Genomic DNA, 10,667 nt, shown 5'->3' with positions numbered 1-10,667 from the left:
TATTCAACTTGAATTTTTAGTGCAATTCTTTTTGTAAATTCTATCCTAAAATCAATTCTTTAATTTTTTTTGTACTTTAATCAATACTTTAGTCTTAAAATACTTTTATAAAAAAATAATATTATAAATATATCTAATAATTTTTTATAATATTTAATTTTAATAAATTAAAATTAGGACCAAATTGATAGAATATACAAGTAATAGTGAGCAAATGTGTAATTATACCAAATATTTTAACCGTCACATGAATTTCTCTGTTAAATATTAACGGTAAGTAGCTTAATTAAATGTATCTAAATAGTTGAATGACATGATTGATAAAATTTTAAAAAATAATGATCAAAAGGAAAAAAGGCAATAGTGAAATGGTCACTGATATAAGTTACCATTTATTTTAAATAATTTACTTTTATTTTTTAACTAATTTATATTTATAGAATTCTTTAAAATTTATTTTTTTATAAATTAAATTAATAATACTCATTAATTTTTCTATGAAAATATATGTGCTAAATCTCAATTAACCTAATGTCAAAGTTTTAGAAATAAATAAATGAGGTCTATAGTAAATATATTAGCCTGATTATAATTTATTTATTGAAAATAAGAAAATTTTATTCCTATTGAAAAAAAGCTAATAAGTGTATATTTTTAATTTCCACAGATTTTTAATTTAAGTTGGAGTTGTAAAATTTACATGTTTTTGGTGAGAATTAAAAACACTAATTTCATCATGTCCACGGGTGTAAGTAGTTGAAAATTAACATTTAATTTTAATCTAATTAAAAAACCCTAAAACTAGTCCAAATTAAAAGAAGGCAACAACAACAACAACAAAACCCTGATTCTCATATGCAATGGGGTAAGGGGAGGTAGGGTAGTAGGTGACCCCAACGCCAGGTTGAGAGCAGCTTCCGTGGAAGACCTCCGGCAGTCAGAAAATTAAAAATAAAGATAATATGCAAATGCGTGTATAAATAAATAAATAAATACATAGATGAACAGTCTTCATATGCAGTCTTGATATGTGCGACTGTAATGGGGAGTAATCCCTGTAAATAATTCCCTGCAAATAATTCCCTACATAGAAATCTCTGCATATAGACTGAAAATGTAAGACCCCGCTAAATTTAAAAAGAGGAAACATGAATAGAAATGATACACAGAAGTTAATAATAGCAAGCTACGAGAAGGAATAAATTCAAATGAGTTAATTCTTAAACTAAGGCAACACTACTCCGATACCCTAGTTCTAAGCCTTCATACATTTCAATGACAGAAACATGTATAAAGTAGAAGTCATGGAAAGTACTACAAAGACATTAAAAAGAAGACAGAGATGTTACACCCTATGGCTGTGAACCGCACTACTCAACTACCCTGGTCTTAAGTCTCCATACTTTCCTATCGGAGGTCATGTCCTCGGTAAGGGCTAATTCCTTCAAATCAGATCTCAAGCAGTCTTCCCACTTCCGTCTTGGTCGTCCTCTCCTTCTGACACCGTCGACTGTAATCGACTCTACCCTCCTGACCGCATCCGACGGTTGTCGCCTAAGGACATGCCCAAACCACCGTAATCTTCCCTCCCTTAATTTTTCGGATACAGGCACCACCCCCAAGTACATCCTAATAGCAGAGTTAGGTGTCATGTCCCACAGAGTCCTACCACATATCCATCGAAGCATTCTCATTTATGCGGCCTCTATCATCCTTACGTGATCCTTCTTGATTGCCCAACATTCTGATCCATACATCAGCGCTGGTCTTATTGCCATTCTATAAAATTTTCCCTTTAGTTTTAGAGGCACCTTCTTGTCACACAAAACTCCAGTAGTAGCCCTCCACTTTAGCCATCCCACCTTTATACGGTGTGTAACGTCTTCATCTACACCCCCCATTTTTATGTATCATAGACCCTAGGTACTTGAAACAATCATTTGAGGGGAAAATGTGTCCTTCTAAGCATACTTCTACATCTTCATCGTTTTGGTTTCCACTGAAGTTAGAACATACATAATTTGTCTTTATTCAAACATTGCATTCATCCCATCCTTCTTCCAAGTCCTGTTCGATTCTCTTCCTAAACCCCATCGCACGTGTTAGCCTTGGTTCCACCGCCACGATCACCTTCGCCGGCACACCCGACAGCTCCTCAATCCTCCACAAGTTCCGCCACGACGCCACCGATGTTTCCTGGGTTATCTTCATCCCCAACCAAATCGCAGCCGCTAAGCTCAGCCTAAACGGCAGCCCCTTCAATCGCTCTAAACAAAACCGCAACACGGCCGCCGCCGTAGGCATCACAGAATGTCGTTTCAAACCCAGCTTCTTGCACCAAACCATCAAAACGCGCTCCATATCATCCGAAACCTCCGACTGCGAACCGGCCGATAATCTTGATTTTACGCAAACCCTTTGGGGTTTAGAATCGTTGGTAGAAGATTCACTGGTGGACAAACAATCAGAAGAACAGGGCATTGTGTCGTTGGGTTTTTCACAAGAACAAAAATCGTCACATTTTTCACAGAGAACCCGACGAACATGACGAGCCACGAGGAAGTTAGCCCGGTGAACCTTGTAATTGCAGTTCCAACAAAGAAAAGCAAAGTCTGCCGAGCAGTAAACGGAGGCTTCTTCTTTGCAAAGCTCGCAAAGGTTGTCGTTCTTCATCTTTGATTCCTTCTTTCTTATCAGAGAAATGGGAAAGGTAGTAGAAGAAGAAGAAGAAGAATACAGAGGAAATAGATTTAGAGGAGAATTCGGGGAGAAAATAGAAAAAAAGAAAGGGAAAATCAGAGATGTTTGGGGGAGAGAAAAAGGCGGTGGAAAAATAAAGTGTGTTAACGCAACGTCTCTGTTTTGACAATCGGACCGGTCGGTTCAACCGGGAACCGTTGCTTAGTCTGATTCAATCTAAACTGGTTGAACCGCTATTAGTGAACTGGCCAGAACCGTTGAACCGTTCGAACCAGACCGGCTGAAAACTGGAAAAAACCGGGAAAAACCGGGATTTTTGTTTTCTTTAAAAAAAATTTAAACCAAACAACGTCGTTTATTAAACGAGCCAAGTCGAACTCGAGTATTGCTGAGCTCGACTCAAACTTGAAAACTTTAAAAGTAAGCTCAACTCAACTCAAACTTACAAGCTAAAAATTATCAAGTTCAACTCAAACTCGAAATATAATATTGAAACTTGAACTCGAAAAGGCTTGAACTCAAAAAAAAAATTAGAAGCTCGATTGAAGCCTAAAATTCGAGAAGTTAAAGAATAGTTATATAATTATAGTTATATAATTTTGTTATGATTTTTTTAACCCCAAATTTATTTTTTAATTATAGTTATATAATTATATTTATTATTTAATATGTTTTACCTTAAATATTATGTTGTAGTTAATTTGAATCATTTTGTTTCACTTGATTTTATGGTTTTTAACTTATATATGTTATGACTTGCTTTGAATATGACTTGTGATATAAAAAATTATTTTTTATTAAATATTTTTGGTATTTTTATTTAATTTTTTAAATAATTATGACGTCATCCGGTTCTTCCGACCGGTCGGATCGGTTCGACTGGTTGAACCAGTGAACCGGTAGCATGACCAGTTCACTAACCGGTCCGGTTCTGAAAACCATGCGCAACGGCAAACATTTTGCGTAAAGAGAATTAAAAAGAGAGAATTTGTGTGGGTTTTTCCTTTTTATTTTTTTATTTGTGTGGTTATTATATTGTTTATTAAATAAATGATCATATTTAAATAATTGTTATTGGTTATCTGTTTTTGTGGGTCCGGTTTTCTTATGATAAAGGGAAGTTCTACCGTGCGGTAGGCTTAAAAACGACTAAAATAAGGTGTTATCCGTTTTGTTATCGTTTAAATAATAAAATCGGTAAAAATTACCTAAATTTTTCCGGTAATTACCTAAAATATTATGTTAATCCGGTCATTTTTTAAGCTTATTAATGTTTCCGATATTTTTTTTGAAAATCCGGTAAAAAACACCCAATAATAACAAAACTGGTAGTGCCTAATAATGTTTCCGGTAATTTTTATCGGTTTTATTATTTAACACAATAACAAAACCGGTAGCGCCTTATTTTAGCCGTTTTTTAGTCTGTCGCACTGAAGCTATCCCCTATGATAAAACTTGGTCTCCTCAAAGGCATCGAGTATGATATTTTTCCATCCTTTTTCTACTTATTTGTCCGCCTCTCCTAATTATGTTTTTACTTAATACAAAAATAAGTATTTAAATTATATTTTAAAATATGATTTAATGCTTAAAGAATTTTTAAAAAAAATAAGTGTTTAAAGTTTTCACCGTTTATATTTTTAGGTCTTAAATCGTAACAACTGTTAGATTTGACCATTGTATGACATATGTTACATATATAAAATTTTAAAAAATATTTTTCTTAAAAAAATTAATATTATAATTAAAGGAACAAAAAAAACCATAAATTTTATATTTTCCTTCGTTTGTCCGTTGCCTTTACCGGTTATAATATTAGAACCATCTTGTCAAATCCAATCCCCATCCACTGTAAAACTACGTCAATCGTTGTGAAAAATACCGTGAAGGGTGGTCAGATTTTTCGATTTTTCGTTTAAGTTTTTCAGTGGCTTCGATGCTACATCCATCCGTAAGTTACATAGCTGAAATCGTTGTGTTTCTCGTCGTTTTTCGAACAAAACCCGACCTTTGGTGGCCGTTCACCGTAAGAGGTGGGGCGACAGGAGGGAGAGGGATGACGAGGGGAAGTAGAGTTTGATTTTTTTTAATTTTTATGAAAAAAATAAAGAAAAAATAATGGTAGGCACCTAAAAGTGTAACGGAGAAAATGTTAGGTATCTATTTTTAGCAAAATAAATCTTTAGCCACTAAAATGTATTTTGAGGTATAGTTTAGACACTTATTTTTATATTAAGCCTTTAAATAGATTAATTGAACAAATGACCTTTTTACTTTTAAACAAGTTTTATGTTGGTTCATAAACTTTGGAACTTAACCATTTGATTCAAATGAAATAATTACAATGAAGTATAACTTTTGGTTTCTTTAAATGGAGTGTAATTTAATTTTAGGGAATGAGAAACCAACTTTGATCATAAAAATTATGTTGATAGGAATAAATTTATCTCGTCGATCGATGGTAGTTTATCTCCTCTGATTTGGTCGTATAGAAACAGTCGACGAGGAAATGACCATTGGCCGATGTTTTTCTTTGAGAGGGAGATTATCATAATAAAGAAGAAAAAAGTTGGTGTAGATTGTGGAAGGTTCTAGTCCCTTTTGCAATCTTGGTTAGGGGTTTTTATATTGACCTTTAGTGCGTGTGCTAGGGTTATCATGACAATTTGTGAACTAACGAGGAATATAGATATGATTGTCAGACTTTAGATCATATTTTGGTAAATCATGTGGTCCTATTAGAGGTCTTATCTATGTATTGTAGTTGACTAGAAAATAATGTAACCAGAGGATATTGGTTTGTTGAAGGCTCTAGTAAGCAAAAGGACATGTTCAATTGATGACGTTCTAACAATTTTAGTAAATTAGATCTGAGGAAGGCTTGGAAGTTTCCAAAGACCACCTTCGGAGGTGTTTTAACTAATCATAACCAGATAAAATAAAGAAAGAAATGAGGGATGGTCATAAATGTTTGTGTAGGGGGAGATAAGAAATAATTGAAGAAGTTGATAACCCCAAGTAAAAATAACTTAAATTTAAGAAGATTATATAAAATAAAAGAAAATTAAGAGGGTGGGGTATATATATTAAATAAACTTACAATATATTATAATATATTATAGACATTATATTTTATATGAGTCCAATTTTTAGTCTGTTACATATGTGTACACGTGAGGTCCATTATAAAAGCAAATCCAAATACAAATCAGATCCAATCACAATCAAACTCAACTAAAGCCCATATGAAATGACCCAACAACAGTTAGGGTTTTCATATTTTTTCTTCAACCGTCGCTCACCCTAGACCGTTAGGTCTGAACCTCATCTAATGGTTTAGATCGATGCACAACTAGGCTTTTCAAAAAACCTATTAAAGCACCCAAGCTGATAACTCACAACGCCGCCACCGCCAATAGGGAATCCTTGTTTTCCAATCGCGCATATCATCAAGCCATCCCTGGCGCCAAACCGAGCTGTGACAACTCGTTGGGAATCTGGGGTATTTATTACAACCCATGCACGATCGGATCCCTCATCAGACCACCACATGTAAGACAAAAATAAAAGAGGGAAATGGGAAGAAACTACATAGAAAGAGCTTTGTTTCTATTCTATTTTTATATAGAGGGGTTTTATAAAATCCACTCCGAAAATATGTTAAAAAAGGGGAATCAATAGAAAAATCAAAGGAGTATTCGAAAATCAATATAATAAAAAATCAAGCAACAATCAATTTCTCAAAGGTATTTTCTACCTTTTGCATGCAAATATTTCTTCTTATTTCGAAATAAAAAACAAAAAATGAAATAAAAGATAGTCTTTTACCTTTGGCTCGGGGGGGTTTCTTCGGTCGAAGGTCGTCGGGGAGGTAAAGGTTTCTTCTTTAGGCATTCTGGGTGGCCGGAAGTCCAAAGATAGGGACTTTTCGGCCGTAAGAGGTCTCACTTGGTCATTTTATGAGTGTTTGGGTTGTGGGTAAGAATAAAGTGGAAGCCTTTTGTTGTTTAGGGTAGTTTTGGGTTGGAATGGCGAAAATTCGTCGATCTATGGTGGAGCGGGAGGAGGTTTGGGTTTTGGTAGAAGGTTTCTCTTAGGGCTATAAGTTTTTTGTTTGTTTAGGTGTTCGATTTAGGGTCTAAAGAAAAGAAGAAGGCTTGGGGTTCGTTGGAGTAGGGTTCAGCCACCGATCTACGATGGTCGGCCGAGATTTTGGCTTTAGAAGGCTCGGCCAGGGTGTGGAAATAAGAGATGTTAAGAGAAAAAAAGAGGCGGATAATATTTTAAGTGGATAGGGTTTAATGTTTACACAAAATGGCTAAAATAGGGTATTTATAAGCCTAAAAATGGAAAAATCATGCTGAAGCCCCTCTAACATTGTCGTGTTTTTACAAAATGGTCCCTGAATTTATGTTTTTTTACTTATTTTGTTTTTGGCACTTTACTTCCATTACTTTCAATTTATCTTTCATGTTTTATTTATTATGATTTATGCTCATTATTTTTTCTTATTTTAATTTAGTCACTAACTTACTGACATTCTAATTTTTATTTTATTGTTCGAGCTAACATTCTAACATTTATTTTATCGTTCGAACTAACATTCTAACTTTTATTTATTTGTTCATACTAACATACTAACTTTTTATTTTTATTGTTCTTACTAACATTTTATTTTATCGCACAAACTAACTCGCTAATTTTCTAACGTTTGAATATTCAACGACCTTGCGGTGACCCGCCCTGGGGGACAACCTGTATTATTTATGGTATGAGTTAAATGGTTAAAAATAACCCCCTAACTTTTAAATTTATGCAATATTTTTCTTTTTTTTAATTTTATTTATTTTTCCAGCACTTTAAATTTCATTATTTTATTTTTCTGCCCCTTTAATTTCTTGCATTTTACTTCAGTCCTTTTAATTTCCAACATTTAATTTTTATGTATTTTCATTTCAGCCTCTTAATTTACACCTCATTTTATTTTAGTCATTGATATTGCATGTGGTATATTTATCCCTAATGCTTATACTTTTCACTATTTACGTTTCAACCTTATTTATTTATCCTCTTATTTGGATGGTATTTTAACCTTGACTGTTGGTTTATAAAGTTTGCATGTTGGTCCCTTGTTCATGCTAGTAGGCTACTGATGTTTGACTCGTATTTTAGATTCGAAATCGAATTTCGTTATCTTTATTATTGCTCCCTGTTTTGCATATATCTTCATATCTATATTATTATTATTATTCAAACTTTATTTTTTATATAAATCATCATTTTTTATATAGAAAAGATAAATTTTGTTGTGAGGGAGATCTATGAAGACATCTCCCAACTATAAGGGAAAGTGTCTTTCGAAGATTTTTCGCACAAAAAAATTATTTTTTGTATTCGATAGTCTTTTTTTTTGCTTTATTTTTATCTTATTAATTAATTTTATTTTATTTTATCTCTTTCTTTCTTTTTTTATTTTTATCTTTGATATAAAAAATATATAAGGTAATTTCTTTTTGTGAGAGGAATCTATGGAAAAGTGTAAATCCCAAATTTAGGGCTAGTGACTAAAATGTAAGTTTTGAAAATTTGAGGTCTGATTTTGAAATTTTGAAAAGTTCATGAACTTAATTGGAGAATCTTTATGTTGGATTTAATAGTAAAGTTTGAAAGTAATAAGGGTATTACGGTATTTTCTAAGAGAAGATTTTTTTTTATTTTCTCTTTAAAGGGGTATATACACGTGGTAATGGGAGGGGAAAAAGGAAAAGTCTGGAGATGAGCTTCTTCTTCCTCCTCTCCATCGTGAGCTCATTTTAAAAGGTGAGAATACTTGCAGTTGGTTAATTATTGTAAGTTTTGAGTTAGTTTTATTCTTGGGATGTTAAGAAAGCTTAAGGGAATCTTAGGGTGGCTTAACACAAATAGAATTTCAAATTATGAGAGATTGAAAAAAACGGTTTTTAAGTGAATTGTTGAAATAAAGCTTGTTAATGAATTTAGAAATCATATTTGACTTGTCATCAGTTAGAATAAGAGATTAAAGAGGTTAAATTGGATGAATTACAAAGTTGAATAATTGGCAAGATTTTTTAGTTTCAAGTATTCTAATGAGATATTGAATGTTTAGAAGTTTTAAGTATAAGATGGTTTGAGGAAGTACATTTAAGTTTAAAGTGATAAGAGGAGTTTAAAGTAAGAAGTTTAGATAAGTCTTGATGAATTTTTGGGTTTAAGAAGTATATTCTGGGCTTGGGTATTGGTACTACTTCATCCAGTACCGATATTGGGTATAGGGGTATCGATACCATATGAATGAGTATCGATACCATAATTCTAAATTTAATAAAGGCATTCATGGGGTATCGATACCTATGAGTACAATATCGGTACCATTTTTGGCAATATGAACTTCGAATGTAAAATGGGTATCGATACCCGGATTGGTATCGATACCACAATTAGGGAAGTATCGGTACCATTGAGGAGGGTACCGATACTACTCAAGTGGAAAATATTATAATGCATTTCTTTTGGTTAAAGATTATTAGAACCTAATAATGATGTTTATATTTCTGATATGTATATGAATGTATGATTGTGTAGATATCAATCAGAAGAAAGTACTAGATGGATCAACGAGATAGGATCGATCATGAAAGAGTTATAAGTGATCGGTATTGACTGGTGAGGCCAGGTGAGTGCTTATTATTAGGTATATTGATATATGTAAAGTAGACTTGTGATAAGTCTATTTTCATGATTTTGAATATATGAATGCATAAATTAAAGTATAGTTATGATTAGGTAATTATGTGAATGATATGTATTATATGTTATGTGATATGTATATGTTATATATATGTTATATGATGATGATCTATGTGTCTATATGAATATATGATATAAGTAATGTGATATAATAAATGTGAAAATATGTGATGAGAATGAGATGACAAGAAGTTATAAGAGCATATGTATATGAGAAGACATAAGAACAAGTTATAAGTCATGTGACATGTGAATTATATGAAAATGTTCTACGTGTAAGTGATTTACGTGTCTATGTGATATGACTATGTGAAATAAGATAAATGATCATGCCCATGTTATGTGTCATGAGAGCTAGAGGTATAGTTGCCATGCCAAGAGTCGAGGGTTACTTATGTCCTTCGAGACATATGGACAGGTTACCTATATCCTTCAGGAGATATGGATAGGTCCTTAGGACAAATTCTACACTCCCTAGTGGGAATTATACGAGCTGCAGTGACAGCATATGTGCACAACCTCTATGTACTCACATATCTTTAGTTTTCACATGTTTACATGGGCTAACAAAGAGATACTATAAAGAAACTTGATATGATAATATGTGTGTTCCTTTGTGAAATGATATATGTCTTATATCAACAACAACAATAACAAAACCCTATTCCCATATATAATGGGGTAAGGGGGAGGTAGGGTAGTAGGCTGACCCCAACGTCAGGTTGGGAGCAGCTTCCGTGGAAGACCTCCGGCAGTCAGAAAATTAAAAATAAAGATAAAATACAATGCATGTATAAATAAATAAATACATAGTTGAATAGTCTTCATATGCAGTCTGCAATATGCATGTCTGTAATGGGAAATAATCCCTGCAAATAAATCCCTGCGTAAAAATCTCAGCATATAGATAAAAACGTAAGTCCGAGCTAAATTTAAAAAGAGGAAACCTGAAGAGAAGGTTACAAAGTAGTCAGATATAGCAAGTTACGAGAAGGAATAAAGTCAAATGGGTTAAAACCTAAACTAAGGTAACACTACTCCGCTACTCTAGTTCTAAGCCTTCATAAATTTCAATGACATAAACGTATAAAAAGTAAAAGTCATGGAAGTTACTACAAAGGCATTAAAAAGAAGACATAGATGCTACACCCTATTGTTGTGACCCACACTACTCGACTACCTTGATCTTAAGTCTCCAT

At 33.0% G+C, this 10,667-nt stretch overlaps 1 protein-coding gene across 1 annotated transcript; it reads right to left on the bottom strand.

Annotated features, from left to right (window-relative positions):
- Positions 1-2,031: 2,031 nt before the first annotated feature.
- On the bottom strand, positions 2,032-2,727 carry LOC120126089 (B-box zinc finger protein 32-like). Its single transcript, XM_039144388.1, has one exon. It carries the CDS (start codon positions 2,671-2,673, stop codon positions 2,032-2,034), a length of 642 nt encoding a protein of 213 aa, XP_039000319.1. The 5' UTR covers positions 2,674-2,727.
- Positions 2,728-10,667: the final 7,940 nt, after the last annotated feature.

This window comes from Hibiscus syriacus, unplaced genomic scaffold (assembly GCF_006381635.1).
Source record: "Hibiscus syriacus cultivar Baekdansim isolate YM2019G1 unplaced genomic scaffold, ASM638163v2 tig00110450_pilon, whole genome shotgun sequence".
Lineage (NCBI taxonomy): Eukaryota > Viridiplantae > Streptophyta > Magnoliopsida > Malvales > Malvaceae > Hibiscus > Hibiscus syriacus.
The sequence above is the reverse complement of the archived record's forward strand: the minus strand, read 5'-3'. Positions and strand labels throughout refer to the sequence as shown.

Bases quoted from the DNA above. Each gene is read 5' to 3' on its own strand.
- LOC120126089 (XM_039144388.1), bottom strand. From the start codon at position 2,673: ATGAAGAACGACAACCTTTGCGAGCTTTGCAAAGAAGAAGCCTCCGTT.